The sequence below is a fragment of the Megascapheus bottae genome, chromosome 5, assembly GCF_031878675.1.
Source record: "Megascapheus bottae isolate mThoBot1 chromosome 5, mThoBot2.hap1, whole genome shotgun sequence".
Lineage (NCBI taxonomy): Eukaryota > Metazoa > Chordata > Mammalia > Rodentia > Geomyidae > Megascapheus > Megascapheus bottae.
Window position 1 is genome coordinate 81,678,418 of NC_143513.1, and position 22,921 is coordinate 81,701,338.

General features: G+C 47.0%; 3 protein-coding genes across 5 annotated transcripts; 2 read left to right on the forward strand and 1 right to left on the reverse strand.

Annotated features, from left to right (window-relative positions):
* Window positions 1-346: 346 nt before the first annotated feature.
* Window positions 347-4,893, forward strand: LOC150063789 (GTPase IMAP family member 4-like). Its single transcript, XM_090333521.1, has 2 exons — window positions 347-446; window positions 2,885-4,893. Exons 1-2 carry the CDS (start codon window positions 389-391, stop codon window positions 3,808-3,810), a joined length of 984 nt encoding a protein of 327 aa, XP_090189647.1. The 5' UTR covers window positions 347-388; the 3' UTR covers window positions 3,811-4,893.
* Window positions 4,894-9,299: 4,406 nt separating this feature from the next.
* Window positions 9,300-13,464, reverse strand: Gimap6 (GTPase, IMAP family member 6). The gene is made up of 3 exons (XM_090333525.1): window positions 13,300-13,464; window positions 11,366-11,449; window positions 9,300-10,055 (listed from the first exon to the last, which is right to left on the reverse strand). The coding sequence occupies exons 1-3, from the start codon at window positions 13,462-13,464 to the stop codon at window positions 9,306-9,308; spliced, it is 999 nt and encodes a 332-aa protein (XP_090189651.1). The 3' UTR covers window positions 9,300-9,305.
* Window positions 10,244-22,921, forward strand: LOC150063791 (GTPase IMAP family member 7-like). 3 transcript variants are annotated; one of them, XM_090333522.1, is made up of 2 exons: window positions 10,244-10,322; window positions 21,066-22,921. In XM_090333522.1, the coding sequence occupies exon 2, from the start codon at window positions 21,109-21,111 to the stop codon at window positions 21,982-21,984; it is 876 nt and encodes a 291-aa protein (XP_090189648.1). In that variant the 5' UTR covers window positions 10,244-10,322; window positions 21,066-21,108; the 3' UTR covers window positions 21,985-22,921. The 3 variants fall into 3 exon arrangements, with proteins under 3 accessions (XP_090189648.1, XP_090189650.1, XP_090189649.1); XM_090333524.1 differs by lacking the exon at window positions 10,244-10,322 and adding an exon at window positions 13,901-14,083; XM_090333523.1 differs by lacking the exon at window positions 10,244-10,322 and adding an exon at window positions 17,479-17,557.

Here is a 22,921-nt window from a genome sequence, read left to right on the forward strand (position 1 = left end):
CTGTTTGCCGCTCTCTATGGGCCCATGAAGGAAAGGGTGCTTTACACATGCCCACGACACAGCCAAACGAGGAACTCGGAGGAGGGCATGGGCTGCCAGCACAGGGCCCAGCCACCAGCTAGAGGGGCCAGGGGCCAGGAGCAGTGCCTTAGAAAGCACTGGAGGAATCTGTGTTTGCATAAAGGTCAAGGAACCTCCTGACAAAGGCAGGGCCGACACAGAAATAAGACTGAAAATGAAATGTGGCGGCAAGCTTGGAAACGGGGCAGGAGAAATGAAAGCCGCGAGTTTGTGGGAACAGCCATGTTGGCTACAGGAGGAAGAGTGTTATTGTCCATGTCACTAAAACTGCTGGCTGTGTTTCTTTGTGTGCAGGAATTCACCTATCATGGCAGCCCAGTACCAAAGCGTGCAATCCTACACCGCCACGCCCGAGGACAGCTATGGTAAGCAGTTGTTGGGGTCCCTAGGCAGACTGCAGGCAAGAGGTTCCGCTTCTCCTGATGGCCAGTCCCTTGCTGAGCAAGAGAAAACTGTTTCTGCCTTGCCTCATTTCCCTGCTTATACTCCCCCACTTTGTTTTTTTTGGGTTAGGCAGGAGGCTTGAACTTGGGGCCTGGGCATTGTTCCTGAGCTCTTCTACTCAAGGCTAATTGAAGATAAATGTCTCATAGACCTTCCTGCCCTGGCTGTTTTTGACCTGTGATCCTCAGATCTTAGCCTCCCGAGTAGTTAGGTTTACTAGCATAAGCCACCAATGCCTATTCTTTCACTTTTCTTGACTTTCTATTCTTTTTCCTCAACATGTAGCCATAAAGCTGGCCAAGAGAGCTTAGTGGCCTTGGGTTGGTCTGCGGCTGAGCACAGTCTGTTACTTCTTGGTTCCCACAAATATAGCAAAATAGTTGGTTATGGCCTCTCTAGATACTTTTCTGACCATTTCTTTAGTCTAGAGGTGTACTGGACACAAGACACATGGAATAATCCAACTCTCTTCTTCCTTAATTTCTTGTTATCAGAGAAAGTTAGCAGAGAGCTCACTGAAGACTCTCACATGACCCTCCCTTTTCTCCTTTACCTGAAGAAATGGACTGGACCTTAAAATCATCCATCTGCTTGGTCTAGTGGCTGAGTGACAGCTTCTGGCCAGGCCAGTGTTACCAGCCAGATCACTGATCTGCGGTGGCAGGAAAAGTAAGCGGAGAAGTCCAGCCACGATGCTTGAAGGTTTTGAAAGCCCTCTAGGCCTTCTCTATGAGCCTCCTATCCTAAGACCATCACATGGGCCAACCCAAGTTCAAGCACTGACTTCTTTTTGTGTGTGCCAGTCCTGGGACTTGAACCCAGGGCCTGAGCACTGTCCTTGAACACTTTTGCTCAAGGTTAGAGCTCTACTACTTTAGCCATAGTGCGACTTCTGGCTTTTTCTATGTATGTGATACTAGCGAATCAAACTGAAGTTTTTGTGCTTGCTAGGTGAACACTCTATCATTAGGCCACACTCCTGGCCCCCCAGTGCTGATTTTGATGGGAGCACCAGCAAATGCCATCCATCTATTGCCAACTTGGCCTATTTGTGGCCAATTTGGAGCTGAGCTTGGTGCCTTTCCAGTGAATCTGCTGTGAGTTTTCTACTCAGAGCACATGGCCAAGAAACTGATGTCTTTAGAATGGATGATGACCAAAGCAACATCATACACCCCTGCCCACATTTTTTGACAATTTCATGGGTTTGTCTTGATGTGTAAAAGTTTGTACACATAGCTTGCAGGATCTGTCTCAAAGCGACCTACATCCGTTCCCAAATCAGGCTTGAGGATGGCTAATGTGGTAAAGGGCTTGTCCTGTAAAGCCCTAAGCTCAAGCCACAATACTGTGTGTGTGTGTGTGTGTGTGTGTGTGTGTGTGTGTGTGTGTGTGTGTGAGAGAAATCCTGCCAGTCAGTGTAGATATCAATAAGTATTAGGGATAATAGAGCCCAGAATTAATGGCTCAGTGGAAGCCAGGGGACACGGCTCTGATCCTAGACGCCCAACCAGTCCACAGGCTGGACAGCCTGCAGTGGCTAGCGATGCCCCCAGCTCTTTTCCATCCTGGTCTCTTTACTTCTAAAGTTGTAAATCTCAAGGTGAAGGCCTTAGGTCACTCTGGAGCATGCATGACGAAGAGAGAGAGGCAAACTGAAGTCGTATGGGCTGTGGCTGCAGGCCGCCAGACAGGCCATCTCCACCACTAGCACCCCGTCCTCACGCCACCAGGAGGTCAAGATTAGGAAGCTCATGAGGCCAGGCCAGGCAGGCTAGCACAAAATCCATGCGAGCCCATCTCAAAAGAAGAAGCTGGGCCTGGTGGAAACACCTTAGCTATGATGGGAAGCATAAAATCATAGGATTGAAGTTCTGGCCTATACTGGATAGGAAACAAGAACTTTACCTTAAAGATATTCAATGTTAAAAAAAAAAAAAAAGTGCCTGGGGGGCCTAACTAGCAGCATGAGACTGAGTTCACACCCCAGAGCTGTCAAAAGAGAAAGAAATAAGTTTGAACATATCACCAGCAGATAGCCCAGGACAGGTTCGGTTCCCTCCTGGGTTACTTCATTGAGCACTGATCATCAACAGCTTAGACTTTTTGTGAAACCATTGTGATTTCTCCTCTGTGGGCATTAACCCACAAGCATCAGAGTAAGTAGGAGTTTACAGATTCCTGAAAAAAAGAGAAATCAGGAGACCAAGGGACGGGCAAGAGAAACTTAGGCCCAGAGTCGGTCTGTAGACCCTGTGTGTGAAGGGGTGAGTCATTAGAAAGTGTGCAGGCCTCGGGGTAGAGGGACTCTCAAGACCTAGAGTTTAACACTGCGGCTTTTGTTTCTTTGCTGTCCTAGAGCCTGAAAACCAACAACCCAGAACTCCCCAAGTGAGAATTGTGCTAGTGGGAAAAACTGGAGCAGGAAAAAGTGCCACCGGAAACAGCATCCTTGGCGAGAAGGTGTTTCACTCTGGCATTTCCGCCAAGTCCATCACCAAGGTCTGTGAGAAGAGGACGGGCATGTGGAACGGAAAGGAAATCGTTGTTGTTGACACGCCTGGCGTTTTCGACACGGAGGTGCAAGACGCTGACACACACACGGAGATTGCTCGCTGCGTGCTCCTGACGGCCCCAGGACCTCACGTCGTGATTCTGGTGGTTCCACTGGGCCGTCACACCAAGGAAGACCAGGAGGCCACAGAGAAGATCCTGACAACGTTTGGAAAAAGGGCCAGAAGCTTCATGCTCCTCCTGTTCACCCGCAAAGATGACTTGGGTGACACTGACTTTAATGTTTACCTACAGGAAGCTCCAGAGAGCATTCGAGCGCTGATCAGAAGCTTCCATCACCACTACTGCCTATTCAACAACAGGGCCACAGGGGCTGAGCAGGAGGCCCAGAGGAAGGAGCTGCTGGCCCTGATTGAGCAGCTCATGAGGGAAAACGGTGGAGGATGCTACACCAACCTTATGTACCAAAAGGCTGAGAAGGAGATTCAGAAGCAAATGCAGACAATCCAAGAAAACTACCAACAGCAGCTAGAGAGAGAGAAGGCACGGATAAGGCAGGAGTTTGAGGAGCAAATCAGGGGTCTGAAAGATGACCTGGAGCGGGAAAGGAGAAAGGAACAGATGCAGAGGGACTTGTCAGATAAACAAGCTTTCTATACTCAGAAACAACAAAATGCCAGAGAAGAAGTTCAGGATCAGAAGTGGATCTTTGAATTAATTATGCAAATATGCTCTGTGGCTCGCTTTCTCTGGCAGTTGTTTAAGGATTAGACCTAATGACCGTTTTGTCTCTAGTTTCTGTATTGTCTTTGAAGACCCCCTCCCATAGAACTGATTTAGCAATAGTGATGCTTCTTCGCCACAAATTCTTTCTCAGTAATACAGAGAAAGTTATAAAAGTGGCCATAAAGAAGACTCCAAGCTAATAGTTCTCTAGATTTTAAGTAGACTGTCACTGTCAGAAGCTTCTACTCGTTTTTGTTTTTGTTTTTTTTCCTCTAGGCCAATAGTGATCTTTCTTACATATATGGTTTGTTAGATAGCTAAGTATGTACTTAGCATGAGTAAATCTTAACGGTGGGAAAAGTTACAGAATCCTTTTTCAAAAAATGTCAAATTGTTTGCTGACATTTTCACAGAAGGACTCAGGTTGTTTTTTCCTGTCAGCCCTCAGAAGAATGAATAATTCTCTGGAAAACAGATCTTGGAACTCAACTTGTAGTAAGCCAGAAGAAAGAAAAGACAGTTTAACAGAGAAGGCAGGTTTGTTCAAATGGGTCTGTGGAAATTTTCTGTCCAACAGCAGTTTAACCCATTTGAAGAACAATCAGTTTGTCCCTTTCTGGAGAAACAAGCCAAGTGCCACAACCCTATGCTTTATAACTCTTAAGTACTTACTGCTTAGTGAGCCACCTGCACACTTCAACCCTGAAACAGTTGTTTTGTTTAGTGCTAAATTGGAAGTGGCACTGTGGCTCAAAGTGGTAGAGCCTTGAGCCGAAGAGCTCAGGGACAGTGCCCAGGCCCAGAGTTCAAGACCCATGTCGATAAAAAAAAAAAAAGAAAAAAAACCCATTAAGTTAAAAATTCTGTCATACTTATATAGAATAGGAGTCCATTTTGTATTGGAAGATACCATATTATATATATCTATATATTAATTCAGAAATAGGTTTCACGTTTTGGTAAAAATGTCCTTATTTCTGTCTATGTGCTTTCTGTTTATTGATTTACCTATGTTGAACCAGTTTTACCTCCCTGGACTACAGTCAACTTGAGCATGATGTATGATCTGGTTTTATTAGTTGTTGAATTCTGTTGGCAAATATTTCATTGAGTTTTGTGTCTACAGTCATTAAAGAGATTGGCTTATAGATTTTGTTGTGTTTCTGTCCAGTTTTGGGGTGAATGTAATGCCTGCCTAATAGCATGGGTTGAGTGGTGAACCCTATTTCTCTTTTCTTCCCTCCCTCCCTCCCACCCTCCGTCCTTCCCTTCTTTCTCTCTCCCCTTCTTTCTTTCTTTCTTTTTCTTTCTCCTTTCCTTCTTCCTGCCAATCTTGTGGCTTTAACTCAGTGCCTGGGCATTGTCCCTGAGCTTTTTTTGACCAAGGCTAGTGCTCTACCATTTGACTCTACCACTTCCAGATATGTTTGACTAGGTTATTGGAGATAAGAATCTACCAGAATTTCCTGCCTGGTTTGGCTTTGAACCATGATCCTTTGATTTTGCCTCCAACCCTTCCTTACCCAGAAGCCAGCGTTAACTAAAGTCTCTTCCCTAAATTTCTCTGGGCACCTTTGTGGCTCTCCATGAGTTTTGGCAGTTCTGTCATCTTTTTCTTGACACGTCTCTCCCTCTGACCATGACTCATTTGTAGCCACACAGAGAAAGTGTCTAATCTACCATTTGACCTTGCTTGCCCGAATTTGAATCACAGAGTTGATAAAGAAAATGCTGACTTCAATGGTGGAACACTTTGTCTAGAAAATGAGGAAAAGACAATATTTCAATTTTCACAAACATGAGAGGTTTTCCAGTGAGATAGAGGACAACTTTCCATAGAAACCATTTTAAATAATCGTTGTAGGACAACAATTTAAACTTAATTTTTAATAATACTAAATATTCTTTGGTAAAGGCTGTATAAGTACTTTTGCAGGGGAGCTAGATGAGAAATGGAAACTAAGAGGCATAAATGACCTCAGATGGTGGAGGGATGCAGCTGTTTTGGAATGTTCAGGAGAGCCTGATAATTTATCATATTATTTCCAAGATGTGTTTGTCCATTTTGTGAAGGATAAACAGGACGAGCAGCGTGACCTATCTGTTTGGGAAAGTTGAGGAGGGAATATTTCCTGTGCTATATCCTGCTATTGTTTTTACTTTTCAGAAGTAGGATACAGACTTTCTCTCCCCCTTTTTGGGTGGGTAACAGCCAGGTAGGACTTACACTCTGCCCTTACCAGTCACCAAGGAAGTCCTCGCTTTGTCACCTTAGGGTCCAGCGTTGTCCTCATTTCATGTTGCTAGCGATAACCAGGATACAAAGGCTGGTTTCCTCAGCAGGAACCTAAAAGAAATGGAAAGCACAAAGAACTCAGTCAAATAAGATAAGATATTGTCTTTTGTACCGAAATGTGTGGGAGTCCTTGGTACATGACTGATTCTCTTAACATCTGGAGGCAGAGGCCAAGGTGTCTCAATCCTTTGCCTGAGTGGAAGCAAGCGAGTTGCATTGATGGGTGAATAAGGAAGACTGTGGGCCTTTAGCAGTATGTGGAGGGGCTTGAGGAGGCAGAGGTGGAGACCGTCACTTGTCAGAGGACCACCTCTGTCTTGATCCTGTTTTTGAGAAGTATAAACACCAGCAGGATAAAGGGCTGAGATCATCAGGCCGTCCTGTCCGACGTTTCCAAACAGATACAGAACACGGCCCTTCCTGTTCATTGTGAACAGTAAAAATACTTCATGTTTTATATACAAAGATACAAAGGAGCCGTACTTCAAGAGGTACCATTGGGAGTCTATTAAAATGCTGGTGTCTGCAAGAGACTCACGTCTCACAAAACCTGCAGTAAGGAATGTAGCTAACACAAAGCTTATCCCAAACCTCATGTGGGGTGAGGAATGAAACCTAACAAAAGTGGTTAACATAAGTGAAGCAAGGAACAATGAGGGGTTTAGGGCCAAGATGGTGGTGAAAACAACAACAACCCCTTCCCCCCAACCAACCAACAAAAAGGTCTTTTGAACAACTAAGCATTTTACAAAATGAATTAACGGAAGCTAAAACATTTACTGTTGGGGGGACAGTTCAGGGCAAGGACAGGCTGAGGGGAAGAGCAAGTAAATACAGTCATAATATTCAACATATAATGGGAAATATGCATTGTACTCATAAACTGACATGATGCATTGAAATTTCTTTGTAAGAAATAAGACTATCTTTTTTTTAAAGGTAGAGTGTGGCATTAAAAATATTCAAAAGTTTGAGTAAGAAACAATTTGTGAATTGTAAAAGACACCAAAGGATGTGATTACAATGCATCAGAGGCAAGTTTTTATAAGAACAAGGCAGAAGTAAAACAGGAAATTATCACACTGGTTGCAGTTACAGATTGCTTTTTTGATGTTTACCCTATTTAAAGTTTCTATGTTTGGCTGAAGTTTTGTTTCTAACAGAAGTATTTACCAGAAGCGATCTAAGTTTCACCTGTTTGTGGTGTGAGCCCAAAGTCGTTGGTTTTTCAGACCCCTTCCTCATCCATTGTGCCAAATGGCCTACTGGAGCCTGAATGACTTCCTTTGGTGTCTGAAGGACAGAGACAGATCCTGGGAGGACATTTCTCACCCAGCCTTTCCGCACTGAAGCCACAGAAAGATCTCAGTGGGACAGGGATGGCGGCCATCTTTTCGCAGCAGCAGCAGCAGCAGCAGCAGCAGCAGCAGCAGCAGCGACAGAGGGCAGACCACAGCACAAGAACACTGGAAACACACCCAGTGTGGGTGATTTCCCAGGCCTCTGTGTTTTCATCAAGGGGTGGGCCAGCTTCTCATTGTCTGGATTTGGAATGCATCTTAACCTGGATGCCTTTAACATTCTCTGTAGAGCGAACAGTGAAAACAACAGAGGTAAATTAACGATAGAATTCAGAAGCCAAACAATGTGTCCTGTCCACAGGAGGACCCATGAAGAACTCCAAATGGGAGCAGGCCTCTGCCTGGCCCTTGGATGGACTTCTTGACATTGTTGCAGGAAAGACACACCAATGTAGGGGTCAAGGGAGTTTATTAGTAAAGCAAATCAAAGAAAAGTTAGTACATACCTCAGACATAGGTGTGGCACATTGGATCAGAGGTGCAGTGGCACATTGGATCACAGGTTTGGCTCAGAATCACCTTAGGAACAGTGATCCCCCTTGTTCTGACACCTGGTGTATTTCAGCATCCTGAGTGACACATGGTTTTATTAACTGGACCAGATATTTCCAGGTTGCTAAATGTGGCTCACTGATGCCACACACTTCTTCTTTTAAGATAAGTGTCTATCCTTGAGGTAGACTGTGTGTGTGTGTGTGTGTGTGTGTGTGTGTGTCTGTGCTTTGACAGAAAATTTTGTTCTTTAAGTGAACAAACACAAATAAAGCTAGATGTCAATATTCTGCCCTTATCTGTGCACATATGATTGCGAATTTATATAGCCACAGAATGAAATGTAAATACACAAATTAAATGGAAACAAAACTTCAAAGAATTCAAGGTATGTTTAATAATGAGCAGTTGATTGTGGAAATACAATGGGGGCTTACATAAAAGTGCAAGCGATAATTTTTTCTGCCTTGATACTTTTTTTTTAACCCCAAAGAGAAGTCACTTTTCTAGAATAAGTGCCTCTTAATTTTTGTTATTGCTATTAAGGTGAAATACAGAGCAGTCGCATAAATCAGGTAAAGAGTACAATTCCTTTTGGACAATGTCACCCTTCCCTCATTCTCTCCATTTTCCCCTTTTGTCCCCATCCACAAATTGTATGTAGTTCATTTTCAATGTAACATCTAGTGAGAAGTGTCTGCTTTACGATTTCCGTTGCTGTGCAGCCTTGGAGCATGCCAATTCACAGGGCATGTGGGTGGGGGCAGAGACAGCGATGGCTCTTCTTTTTACTAAATGTTGCAGCTTATGAGCAAATGTAAGGCGTAAGACAAAAATGCTGCTTCTAGCTGGGTGTTGGTCAAATACAGGGCTGAATCGGGCATCCTGCATTCATACACAGAGGTTTTGAGAGGTTGAAAAGGAAGTCACTTATAACACAGTGACCCTAGCGTGCACTGCCTATGAAGTAGCTTACGCCGGGATAGAAGACCCTGCGTGGGGGCTCCTGGGCCTCTCTCTGCTGTCTATCACGGTGTGCTCTGCCCACTCCAGTGCCAGGCACCTTAGCAGCAATCACTCCTACTCCTTTTACAAGTCAGAAAGAGACCCAAGAGACACACACAGGCATTTGATCCGCGGCTCCTGTTGAGTGACGGGAACCATGATGGACTGTGGGGCCCGCCCAGGTCCATGTGGGCGGCCTTTTCTACCCCAGGGCAGGTGCCAGTTCTGTCCTCAGGAGCTTTGGTTCCATCAGGATTCAGGTCGACACCAAAGAAACGCGCGGCCGGTGGGGCAGGAGGTCTGGGGCGAGGGGCTCCTGGGACGAGTGTCCCCCGGGGGGTCAGGAGCCGGGGTGGGAGCGGGGCGCTCGGGAGCCCGCAGGGCTCTCAGATGGCCGCCCCGCGCAGGAGGTCCTCGTGGGCCGCCTCCGACTCCCTCTGGACCCGGGCGAGCGCCCGCAGCCGGGCCTCCTCCGGCTCCCCCGAGCCTGCCCGCGCCTCGGGGAGCTGCTGGAGGCAGCGGTAGACGCGGTTGGTGTAACAGCGGCCCTCACTTTCCCACAGGATCCCCTCGATCTTCGCCATCAGGTCCCGCAGCTGGGCCTCCCGCTCGGCCCCGGTCGCCCGGTTGTTGAAGCCGCAATGGCGGCGCTCGCAGACCACGTCCAGCCTGGCCAGGAACTGGTTGCTGGTCTCCCGCACGTACTCGTCCAGGGAGCCCCCGGCCAGGTCCTCGTGGCGGGTGAAGACCAGCACGGTGTGGGCCAGCACGCCCGGGCCGAAGACCTCCTGCAGCCGGCGCACGGCGCGGCGGTCCTCGGCGGTGAAGCGGCCCAGCGCGGAGACGAGGAGCACGGCGTGCGGCCCGGGCGCCGTGAGGGCCGCCGCCGCCGCCGCCGCGCGCGCGCCCCGGGGGCCCAGCACGTCCGCCGTGTCCGTGACCTCCACGGCCGCCCCCGGCCACTCGCCGCTGGCGCGCTGGCAGCTCAGCGTCACGGGCCTCGCGCTGGCCTTGGACGCGAACGCCGGGCGGCCCAGGATGCTGTTTCCGGTGGCGCTCTTCCCACTTCCGGTCTTCCCCACCAGGAGGAGGCGCAGCCGCCGCGGGAGGCGCCCGGCCTGGGCCTGGGCCTGGGCCTGGGCCTCGGCCTGGGCCTCCGCCTCCGCCTCCGCCTCCGCCTCCGGGCCTAGGGGAGCGGGGAACCCCGGTGAGCGCCCTTCTCCACTCCCCTGAGGGGCCCTGCCTCCGCGGGGGCCTCTCAGCGTGTCCCCAAGTGTGTCCCCAAGATGGTGGGCCGCCCCAGACCGTGGTGGGCCGGCGCCGACAGAGGAGCATGGCCTCCCCTCCAGATTCTAGAAGCAGGCTGGAAAGGAAGTCGAGTCAATGGTGGACCTTGCAGAAGGGTGAGTGGTCAGTATTCCCGCCCGCCTGCCCGCCCGCCCAAAGCCAAGATGGGGGGAAAAGACTAGCTCCATCCCGACCCTCACCCAGGGTCCTTGAAGCCAGGTATGCTGTATGGAATCTGGAGAGGAGGTTTGTTTGTTTGTTTGTTTGTTTGTTGGTGTAGGTCATGGAGCTTGAAGTCTAGGCCTGGGCGCTGTCCCTGAGCTCTTCAGCTCAGGGCTACCAACCCTGGAGCCACAGCCACTCTCTGGTTTTCTGGTGGTTAATTGGAGAGAAGAGTCGCAAGGACTTCAGTGCCCAGACTGGCTTTGACTCCCGGGTCCTCAGATCTCAGCCTCCTGAGTAGCTAGGACGACAGGCGTAAGCCACTGCATCGGGCAAGCAAGGAGTTTTTAAAGGAGAAGTGTAGCAGACATGGGTGATCTTTCTGTAGGACTTGATGGCTCAGGCCCTTCAAGTGCATAAAGTAAAAACTCATGAAGGTCAAGCTGCACAATGAATTACAGATAATTTCTTGTGTGCAGTAAATTAAGTTTCCAGCATTCCTAAATTCCACCACCAAGGATTAATAGCAAACTTTAGCCTTTGTACAGCCAAGCCCTATTCTGAGTAGTGTCTCCCAAGTCCATTCTGCCTGTTTACGTGATCTTGTCACATTCACAACCATGGCCCTCCTTCCACATCACAGCCATCCACACCCCCTTTCGCCCCACCTTCACCTCCCCCCCCCCACTGCTGGCCTGCAAGCTTCGGGGATTTCTCACACCGTATCCTTCTCATGGAAGAGAGCAAAGAGGATGAGGACACCTTTCCTTGGGACTAGTATTTGCCTCCATTTGCCTAGTATACATATCGAAGGGATTTTTCTTTCATTTTGGCTAGTGTAAGAAAAAGACATTTTCCTTCTTTTAGCTGAGGTGGTAAATCTCTGACATGGGGGCCTACAATGCCTCTCCAAGCCCACTGAGGTGGAACTAGGTCTCCCACCCAGGTTTCTACCTGTTCCTCTCTCCATCTGGTCTCTGCTAGAAAAGTCGTTAGCTCCTGACCGTCCTTGTATGATGTCCTGGGGTGGCAGCTCTGGAGGAGTCTCTGGGAGAATCTGTTCACAATCTTGTTCCTCCACCTAGAGAAAACAATATAATTTCGCTTGATTTTCCTAATTGCATTTTTACATGCTCTTATCAGAGGAAAGATTTTTGTCTGTTCTTTGTTGTTGTTTTTGCTTTCACTAGCTTACAGAGAAGAAAGCTGAATGAGAAACTTTGGTCTCCATCACAAACGTTAAGAGATTTCAACTCATGCAGAAAGGAGCCACTGGCTTGGAACCAGGGAAATGAATGGAATTTGAATGGAGGCAGAGTCTGTAGCTATTGTGTAGAAAGGAGATGAAGGAAGAGGAGGAGGAAGAAAAGGAGGAGGAGAGGAGGTGACACAGAAGCCATAGAAGTAGTGGGACCCTGAGTCTGTGAGTCGCACACAGTAGAAATTTCTGTGCTGTGGAGTGTACCTAGAGGGCAGGGAATTATGGGGAGGGAACAGCTGGGGCCAGAAAGAATCTTGACCTGTGAAGGAAGCTTAGCAATGAGGCTTTGGGAAGTCTGAGGGTTGGTGGCTCTCTTGTGAGGAAGATGACAGCCCTGGGGATTTTCGCAGAAGCTGCTGGGAGCTGAGCTCTTCAGTGCTAGGTGAATTAGGCCCCAGTGTCTCTTCAGTGACCATTGGGTTTAAAATGAAAAAGACTGAAAGTCTCTTCCTCTACAAGGTCCCGGCATATTTAGACTATTTTAGAGCAGCTTTTAGTTCCCTTTGCAACTCGGGGGCACATCATCCCAACAGGACCACTTATCCCTTCAGGACTAGCAAAGCAATGTGCCCCTCCTTGTAGACTAACAGAGTTCTTTTGGTCAGTGCTATATCTGCTTGATTTTCCCTGTGGGACTGGGATTGAAAGGCCAGGTGAAGGCTGTGGAGTGTGGGGAATGTCACTGCAGACTCGGTCTCGTCCTCACCACGTGTTGTTGGACGTTCTGCTCCACTCACTTGGCATACTGTGTTACCCACAGGACGTGGGTTTGTGAGGGTGTCCTTATTCTGTAAATGTCAGCTCTCACAGTCTAGGCTGGGCAGGGAGGTAGCCCAGGAAGTTTAGTGACTTCCTGGAAGAGAGAGGAAGCAGACCAGGCACAAGATTTCAGCTGTGAGGGTGACTCCACACACAGGGAGGGCACAAATTACAGACCTACACAGTCTCTTCACCCCTGCCTTTACTAAGTAACCTCATTCTTCTTTGGAAAGCAAGAAAACAACAGCTAGCAGGACAAGGCTGACGAAAGTGAGGAACCTTTGAGGCTGTGGGAACAATATGTAGAGATGTGGCACAGCCTGAGAATGCATCTGTACTCACAGGACTCACCCCGTCATTCCAGGCCCTATCCTGAGCAGCACCTTACACCCTGTCACAGCATGGCTTTGTCTCCAGCTTAGCAGATGGAGCAGACATGATTGCTCTTGTGCTGCTCAGGAAGAAAGCAGAACATCTGGCAAAGGCTGGGGCTCAGTGCGTTTGTCTGGTAAACCCTGAGTTTAATCTCTAGCACTTCAGGAAGGCAAAACAGCAGCAACAACAACAACAGCAGCACCACTAGCAGAACCTTCTCTGCAAAATTTACAGAAGTGTCTTCTCAAACGTTAAGCACTGAATTTACCACAAGAGTTCTCCTGGCTTCTCTGTGGTGCTCTTTTCCATCACACCACAAACACCAGACATACACACAACACACATTTGGTGTGTACCACTCACACACATACCCGTAAACACACAAACAGAACCACATACTCACAGATGCAAATACTAATCAACACCCATACACAACACACAATACACTACACACATACACGTAAACACAGTCAAACATGGCACGACACATGTAAAAATGCTTCCACATGCAAGCATAATACACACATACAACTTACCACTAGGTTTGCAGATGGGCAAGAGGAATGACCATATTTCTGGTGTTCTGTCACCACACCATCCTCCGACTTCTCAGTATCTTCCTGTGGGGCTGACACAATATAGTTCCCCCCGGGGAGAGAACCGAAGAGCCAGACCAAAGTTTCCAAGGCATAGGAACTCATGGAGGACAAGGACAGTGTTCGCTTGTGGATTTTAGCCAGTTGTAATCCCTGCTCAAGAGCTGCCTTCACCAGAAAGCTCTGGCTGTGAGACAAGAAACAGGAACCCAGGAACACAGGAAGTCAAGGGCTGGTGCTTCAAGCCCTCAGAAACAGAACACGAAGCAAAACAAAACAACAAAAAATCCAGTCACCAATGTGGAATACAACGTATTTAGACTCACAGGCTTAAAAAGGTTTCTCGGAAAGAAATTGTGCTAGGGATAGCAACTTTCTTTTTCCAGTCTTTCCCTGCCTATGTCTCTTTCCTGTCTCATTAACTCTCTCTGCCTCTGTCTTTATCTTTCTCTCTTGATAGAGGTTCGGATGAAATAGTCATCCCTTGGTATCTGTGGGAGGATTTCTGTGGAATTCCTGGATGTGGAATCTGTGGATGTAGAAGGCAGATTGTACAGCTTTAGGCAGAGATATGATGGCAGAGGTAGAGGTAGAAGTAGAGTCAGGGTAGGGGGAGATGTGCTACTGCTTTTGTTTGAGACTTTGACCAATAGCCTGCTGAGCCACAGTGACATCTCTAGCTATGGAGCTGGGCCCAGCTGAAACCCAACCACATCTCAGGCAGGTGAGTGATAAACATGTAAGTGAGCATCTGGGTATGAAAACATCATTGTGGTAAAAGACAACAAAAATACCACCAGTAGCCGGGCACAGTGGCTCACGCCTGTAAATCCTAGCTACTCAGGAGGCTGAAATCTGAGGATCATGGTTCAAACCCAGCCTGGACACTAAAGTCCATGAGATTCTTATCTCCAATTAACTACCAGAAAACTGAAAGTGGCGCTGTGGCTCAAGGGGTAGGGCAGTAGCCTTGAGCTGAATTGCTCAGGGACAGCACCCAGGCCCACAGTTCAAGCCCCATGATCAAAAAACAAAAAAAAACAAGAAAGAAAGAAAGAAAGAAAGAAAGAAAGAAAGAAAGAAAGAAAGAAAGAACAAAATACCACTAGTCCCCTTTTAGATTGATTTTGCATGCGTTTGAATTTTACTAGATGCCTTTTTAGCATTGGAAAACAATCAAATGTCTTTATTCATATATATACATATATATATATATATTACCAAGATGAACTGTGTTGTTAGATTCCTTCATGGCAATTCATATTCTTAATACCAGAATAATCTTTCTTGGTCATTATTTTGTGTGTATGGGGGGAGGGGGCCCTGGGGCTTGAGCCACAGGCCTACTTCCAGCTTTTTAATGGTTAATTGAGGATAAGAGTCTCATGAATTTTCTTGCCTGGGTTGATTTTGAACCAAGTTCCTCAGATCTCAGCCTTCTAAGTAGCTAGTAGCTAGTAGTAGGATAACAGCCATGAGTCACTGTTACCTGGCAAAGTATTTCCTTTTTAATATGTCATTGAACTTTATTTTTGATATTTGTTGATAACTTTTTTCCCAGTGATAATTGTATGGCTCTCCATATTCATGAATATACTTGTAAGTGCCATAAGTGAATGCTTATACATGTCCTAAGTCTGTCTTCTAATAGCATTTGGATGCTTCATGGGTAAGCAGCACAGGTGTCTTGAAACAGAACATTCTTCATTTCTCCATTCTGACTTCTACTGTCAATGAATTCATATACTATGATTGTGCCATGCATCGTTGTTACTATTATTATTACTATTATATTATGTACAATCTACTAGACCAATTATTAAAAAGAAAAAGATTTTTCTTTGTTCTTGCTCCAACATTATTTTTCTCAGTATAGATTAAGTTTCTGACTCACATCAATTTTCTTTTCCCTGAAACATTTCCATCAGTTTTTGTTTTTCAGGGAAAGTTTGCTGGGGGACATGTTCTCCTTGTTTTTGTTTTTTTGGTGCAAGTCTTCATCGTTCCCTTATGACATATTGCTTCATGTAAGATTTAATAGGTTTATGCCTCATTGTTTCAACAATTCCAACATCTCACTGCTCTTTTCTTGCTGGCACGATTTTGAATGAGTTACATTCTTATTCTTACTCTGTAGGTAAATGATTATTTTTTTCTTATTTGAAGATTTTTCTCTTTCTTTGCAGTCAGATAATATAGAGCATTCCGTGTCTCCTGTAGATTTTTCTGGAAGATGTCTCACTCGGTATCATGCTTGCCATATCTCTGACTTGGTTCCTGTCATTAAGTTGGGGACGAATTAAGCCACTGTTATTTGAAATAACGTTTTTGTTTTGCCCTCTCCTTCTGCTCCTTCTCAGCAATAATCTGTAAGAAACACAAAAAGTATTGACAATAGATTCAAACGAACCAGGCTGCAGTCCCCACAATAGGATATGACCACTGGTAGCTACATATTGTAATATGGAAAACACTCAGCTCACAGAATGTGAAAAGAAGCAAGACGTACAGTGCATGGTCTACAGTACAAACAAGTTAATTGACCTATAAAAGTCTGGCTAATGCCACCAGAATGGCAAGTCAGAAAGGACTATTTCTGTATCTGAATTCTGGTTACTTACTGGTATTCAATTTGTGAAAACTCAATGAACTATAAAATTATATGGGCCCATTTCTGCCACGTATTACATCTTCAATAAAAGCCTTAGAATATGAAAAAAGAAGGAACTACAATGGATATACATACACAGACTTTATAAAACTGTCAAAGTATACTTAACATAAAAACCCTGTATCATAAACAGTCAGTAAATTATTCCTCAATGCAGTATTTTTTTTTTGGTCATGGGACCAAACAGCCTGTGGACTATTTATGAATTTGTTTGTTTTTCTTCTCAACACTAGAGCCTTAACCACTTCGAGCCCCACTGCTTTGATTTGGGTTTTGAGGTGCTTAATTCTTTTTTTTGCCAGTCCTGGGCTTGAGCTCAGGGCCTGAGCAATGTCCTTGGACTTTTTCAAGGATAGAGCTCTACCACTTGAGCCTCGGCACCACTTCCAGCTTTTTTTCTATATGTGGTACCAAGGAATTGAACCCAGGTCTTCATGCATGCTAGGCAAGCACTTTAACCACTAGGCCAAACTCCTGGCCCCAATTCTTCTTTTTTTTTATTTTTACTTTTTGCCAGTCCTAGGGCTTGAACTCAGGGCCTGGGCACTGTCCTTGGACACTTTTTGCTCAAGGCTAGTGCTCTACCACTTGAACCATAGCACCACTTCTGCTATTTCCTGTGTATGAGGAATCTAACCCAGGGCATGGTGCATGCTAGGCAAGCACTCTACTTCTAGGCCACACTTGTGGCCCAACAGGTAGTTCATTCTTAAAAGCATTGGTGTGGAGGCAAGTAAGCTGTGATGCTAAGTTGAGGTGCTAGAGCCATCTCCTCCAGAGCATGGCATTGTGTGGCACAGATTCCAGAGTCACACCCAACTCACTCATTCCTCAACCTCAGCCACCCACTAATTCAGTATTGAACTGGGAAGTACCAGAGGCACAGAGATGGGGTGGAAGCAGGGCCATTCAGAATTGTCCTTTGGAGCACTACCTGTGGGCGAGCAAGTGAGGCCAGAGATGCTGGGCAAGGCCTAGGGGTCAGCCCAGTGGAGCTCAGGAGGGAAACTGAGGCTCTGGGGAGCTCCCGACAGGGAAGGCCTTCAGACCTCTGAGCTGACCAGCCATGGGAGGTGAGCAGCCCTGGGCCCAGGGGACCTTGAAAGGTGACCCTAGGCACCTCAGTTAGGAGCTGAGGGCAGCCTCAAGGAGGGAGGAGACTCCTCAGAGACCATGGCCCTCAGCGGGGAGATGGAGGCTCCAGGCCTGAAGTGGAAGGGCAGGTGCATGTCGGAGGCCATCGGGACATGCCCCATGGTCTTCAGAGCCCCCAGAATCAAACTCGACGTGGGCCGTCGACGTGGGCCGTCTCGGGAGGATGACAGGTGCAAAGAGGAACAGACAGATGCTCCTTAGGCAAAACTGCAGGAAGCTGCCGTGGCCTGGTCCACGCTGGCCCCTCCCCCAGAGCCTGGCTTCCGGGCTGAGAGGCTGGGCAGCCCAGCAGGGGCAGAGCAAGCTTCTCTTCAGCTCGAGCAGGAGCGTCCCGGGCCAGAGCCTGAGCACTGGGCAGTCCTGCAGGAGAAGGTGAGGCTGGCTAGAAAGAGATTTAGCAGTTGATGGTGAGAGGAAAGGAGGGTGCGTAAATGTGGGCTGGGGGTACGTTCTGAGAGAGTGGAAAGGCACGGGAGGTTGTAGGGCCGACTCGGGGAGTTCAGCCAGCTCCCAGCTCACAGGACAGAACTATGCTTCTGGCACTGGCCACCTGCGTCTGCATGGCGTTTGCCTGAAAACTTATCAGTCTCTTTCAAAAGGACAGTTTCCCCAGGGCAGATCTTCAGAAGGAGGAGGCACCAAGTATCGAGGAGTCCTCACTAACTCTTTTGTTCCAAGTACCGTGCTCAGTAAAGTGATGCTTTTGCACCTATCACCCACATAGAGGAAATGGTGGAGTCACCACAGTCTGGTTACTGTCCCCTTGTCTAGATCCATGCAATGCAGCTCAGCAAGGAGGCTGGGAGCTTCCTGTGGGAGAGATGGAGGGAGGGCAGGAGCTCAGCCGCACGACTGGCTTCTCAAGACAGTGAGATTCCTTATTCCAGCTCATCTGACAGCTGCTCTGTGGCTCTTTGTCCCTCCGTTGCTTTTAGTTCATGTTTTCCTTTGTATCAGTGGCTGGGAATAGAAAACACTTTAGCCCCGAGTACCAACCACGTTGTGGTTCCTGTAAGAGATCTTCATAGAAGTTCTCCGTGGAGACTGAGGGTGGGCCTGCAGGTTTCCTGTCCTGCCTCACAGCAAAGGGAGCTGAAGGTCACAGGGTGCCAGGGCTTCTCTGAGTGGCGGTTGGGCACTGTCCAGCTCTGCCCTCTGGGTAAAGCAATTCCCTGTGCACTACTGCTCAGCCTTTCTCCTAGCTGAGGCCCCGGGTCCTCCAAGACCTGCTTGGGAAAGTTTTGTAGTGACTGTGTCTGCTGGTCTGTCTTGACTTGGCTTGTTGGGATGGAAGAGAGAGAGAAGCCAGGGAGAACCCGGCGTCCATGCCCTGGGCTAGTGCTGCGGGCCTGTGCTGGGCTCCCTGCCTGGAGGCAGGAGGCCCTCCCCTGCTGTCCTCCCCTGCTTCTGATTTTGGCATCCCAGCTGAGAAGAGCTCCTGTGGGGTCACCTGGTCCTGGTGGACAGTGAGCATGGTGGATCAGATGGTCTTTGGTGTGAGTTCCTGCTCTGCCCAATGCAGTGGAAAGAGAGATACTGGGCAGGTGTTTTGGTATTTTTCAGTCACGGTTTCCTTGCTTATAAAATTGGGATAAGAACTAGTCGTCCATCCTTGAGTATTTCTGAGATAAACTATTCCTGAGAAAGCTGCATGCCTGGGTCTGCAAAATAATCATGTAATCAGTTGTGGTTCAAATGCATATGCAAACCTCAAACCCTTAATAAAGAAGATGTCACAGATTTACAAAAGGCGAGTGTGATGAACTCCTCTCCATCCCCTAGCGTTGACAATGGCCTAGACCTGGGCATTCAGGTTTTGCATTTGTAACAGCCCAGGTTTCATCCCACCTCTTGGATTCTTTTGAAGCTAGTGTTACATTTCATATAATCCTTCCTTCCTTTCTTTCTTTTTTTGCCAGTCCTGATGTTTGAACTCAGGGCCTGGATACTGTTCTTGAACTTTCTCAAGGCTAGCACTCTACCATTTGAGCCACAGAACCAGTTCTGACCCTTTCTATGTTGTGGTACCAAGGAATGGGGAACCCAGGGCTTCATGCATGCTGGGCAAGCACTCTATTACTAGGTCACACTCCTGGCCTTAATATAATCTTATCTGCAAATATATTTGAATATGTAATATAGATAAAGTACATATCTTATTTATCATAGCCATTTTGTCAAAAAAAAAAAAAAACGCCATAGCAATGCCAGGCCCGTAGGCTCACACCTATAATCCTATCTCTTCAGGAGGTTGAGATCTGAGGGTCACGATTCAAAGCCAGCCAGGCCACTAAAAAGTCCGTGAGACTTTTATGTCCAATTAATCACCAGAAAACTTTCAATGGCACTGAGGCTCAAGGGGTAGAGCAGTAGCCTTGAGTGCTCAGGGACAGCACTCAGCCCCAGAGGTCAGGTCCCACAATGCACCCCCCAAAGAAGCGGTAGCTATTGAATTTTTATAAAAGTGAAGACTTCATATTTCATAAAGTTTTTTAATGCATTGACAGATAATTTACCTTGAGGCAGGAACTTAATTATGTCCAGTAAGCTGATCCGTGGTCATTCTATGCATTTTCTGTTCCCCCTCAATTTCAGTGAGCCATTTCTCCAGGTACCCTTGATTTCTCTCGTGGGGTATGGTGGTGTGACTGAGTTGAGAGTTGGTCACTGCTCCCACTGTGGCATCACTTCTCCTCTTTTGTCTGTGTGTGTGCATATCATATGTATGTGTGTGTGTATATATATATATATATATTCAGCATGCATGCACCTGTCATAATATCATGATTACTGATGATATGATTATCAAAAGAGTTTTAGGACATCTTAGTTCTTTTTGGCTTTTGCTACAAGCATGCAGGAGATCTTCAAAGAATTAAAATATATTTAAAGACAGAGATACACAGTTACACTTACTTGTTCTCCTTTACTTTTGATGTGCGGAAGTTAACCTTCCACATACATGTGTTTTAAAATCATATGCAGTATTTACATCACTCTCAAATGAACTGTACACAACAGTCAGTTTGGACCCATCTACTCTCTGCCCCAGGTCCTAGATACAACCTTCCTATGTACCCTGGAATCATCCCCCTTTCTCCTTGGTTTCTCCAGGGTTATCCCCACAGTGATCAATTTCTGTGAAGCATACACCGTCTAAGTATACTGACTGCCCCCCCAACCCACAGAAGGTGTGTCTTCTTTTCCATTGTGGATAGTATTCTACACCTTGTTTTATTGGCCTCTGAGATGTACTGCAGTAAATAACCTGGGATCTTTTCCCCTGGTGTTGAGCAGCTGTGGTCCTTATTTTTTCATACACCTGCACATCTGTGTGTGCTTGACTGAACTCTTGCAATCACGGAGAGTTTCTGTTTGGCTTTCACAAGTATTCCTACAAATAGGAGTTTATATATAAAGAAGACCTCTCTGTCTCTCTCTCTCTCTCTCTCTCTCTCTCTCTCTCTCTCTCTCTCTCTCTCTCTCTCTCTCTTTCTCTCTCTCTGTCATTAAGTTGAAATATCATTAGAAACTCTACCATGGAGCCCAAACTCTAGCCCTATTTTCAAAAAGTTCTTCCTCAGATAGAGCCTTACTTTATGCTGGGGAAGACACCTCTGTTTATTGCTGTCCTTCCTTTCTATGCTTAAAATAAATCAAAACCCATTGCTGTCTGTCTGTCTTATTGAATCTGCACTCAGATTCATTCCACCCTCTCCCCTTCCCTATGTGCCTTCAACATTCTCCACACCCCCTCTTTCAGTGGTACTCCCAGACTCGTTTGTTTTGGTCCTGTTAGCAAAGTGGAGGATTTATTTCAACTATTTGAGCACCAGGAGGGATGTTTTCTATTTTATCTAAGTCACTTTCTTCCTTTTAGTCCACAAAGTGCCGCTTCCTGAGGCTGAGTTCCCGAGGTGATCATGGCTGAGTCTGAGGACCACTCTCTGCGGATCGTTCTGGTTGGGAAAACTGGAAGTGGGAAAAGCGCCACAGCCAACACCATTCTTGGGAAACCAATATTTGAATCTAGAGTAGCTGCCCAGGCCGTCACGCCAGCCTGCCAGCGGGCATCCAGAATATGGAAGGACAGAGAGCTCATAGTAGTGGACACGCCAGGGCTCTTTGACACCAAGAAGAGCCTGCAGCACACGTGCCGGGAAATCAGCCGGTGTGTGCTGTTCTCCTGCCCCGGGCCTCACGCCATCGTCCTGGTCCTGAGGCTGGGCCGGTACACAGAGGAAGAGCAGAAGACCATGGCTTTGATCAAGGCTGTCTTTGGGACGGCAGCCATGAGGCACATGGTGGTTTTGTTCACATGCAAAGAAGAGCTGGAGGGCTTGAGCCTACATGACTTCCTCCAGGAAGCAGATGTGGATTTGAAAAGGATCATTAAGGAGTGTGGAAACCAGGTGTTGGCTATCAGCAACATAGCAGGCATGGCTGAGAAGGAAGAGCAAGTGCAGAAGCTGGTGGAGCTGGTAGACAAGATGGTGCAGAAGAATGGAGGGGCTTATTTTTCTGATGACATCTATGCAGATGCAGAGAAAAGGCTGAAAAAGCAAGCAGAGATTTTAAAGAAAAATTATATTGATGAGTTAAATAAGGAGCGTCAAATAGTGGAAGAGGAGTATGAAGAGATGTTTAGTAAACAGGAACAGGAAAAGCAGGAAACCATGAAATCCACTGTAGATAAGTACGAGGGCAAAATTCAACGCATAAGGGAAGAGGCAGAGTTGAATATGCTGGGCCACGTTGCTGAAAAACATAAGAACATTCTTTCAAAAGTATTGGAGTAATTTGGGAAGTCATGTGTCTCATTGTTTCTTTTTCATTCGTTGGGATTGTTGAACATTTCTCTGTCCTACCGCCTCCCATTGTCCCGGCCAGCTCTTCCCCACTCTCCACTACTCTGACCCAGCTTCTGAAATGACCCCATTGTTATTCAGGGGTGAAGGAGCAGGAATTTCAATGGACCTGATGTCAAACCTCTGTGGCTGGACATCCCCTTGGCGATGGGGACACTGTGTGAATTGGGTGTCTGGCCTTACAGCTATACCCTGTGCTTCTCTGTGCTAAACCCCAGAGATCTAAATCCCCCTCAGCCACTTTCTTACCATTTTGAGCTGTTTTCCTAGGTGCTGTGCCCCAAGTCCCCTGGGAAGCAATAACCCAAACTTGTGCTGTGCAGATCCAGGCTCCACCCTCTGCCCCTAGAAGTCCCCATAGTGGTCCCATCTTCCTGTGTCCACACCAGAGTGCCACCAGTGAGGAGAATAAGACAGGTGCCTGATCCCCTGGATCCTTCTGTGTCTGGACACATTTGAGGTCGCTTTGAGCCCTAGAGCCAGTGGTGTTGAGCTCCATGGCACCAAGGTAGGGTCTGTGCCAAACACCTTTCCTGTTAGGCCTGTGCCATGTCCACAGCCAAGGGGTCCATTGTTTCTGAGGATGTCAACAGGGATATGGGCTCTGCCAGAGAAGTTTAATTTTTCTAAAGTGCACCAAATTAGGGGTTGTAGCGAAGGTAAAGCAGTGGTAACCCTAAAGTATAGGTACTGATATCTCTCAAGGCTACGAATTCCCAAATCGATGCCTATGGGTATAGTTGAACTTATTTTGTGGACAGAGTGAGCTTGTCCCAATGAGTATTTCCATCAAAGAGAACCATGAGTGACAGCAATCACCTGACCTTTTACAAATAAACCTTTCTAAAATAAAGCAAGTGTGTGTTGA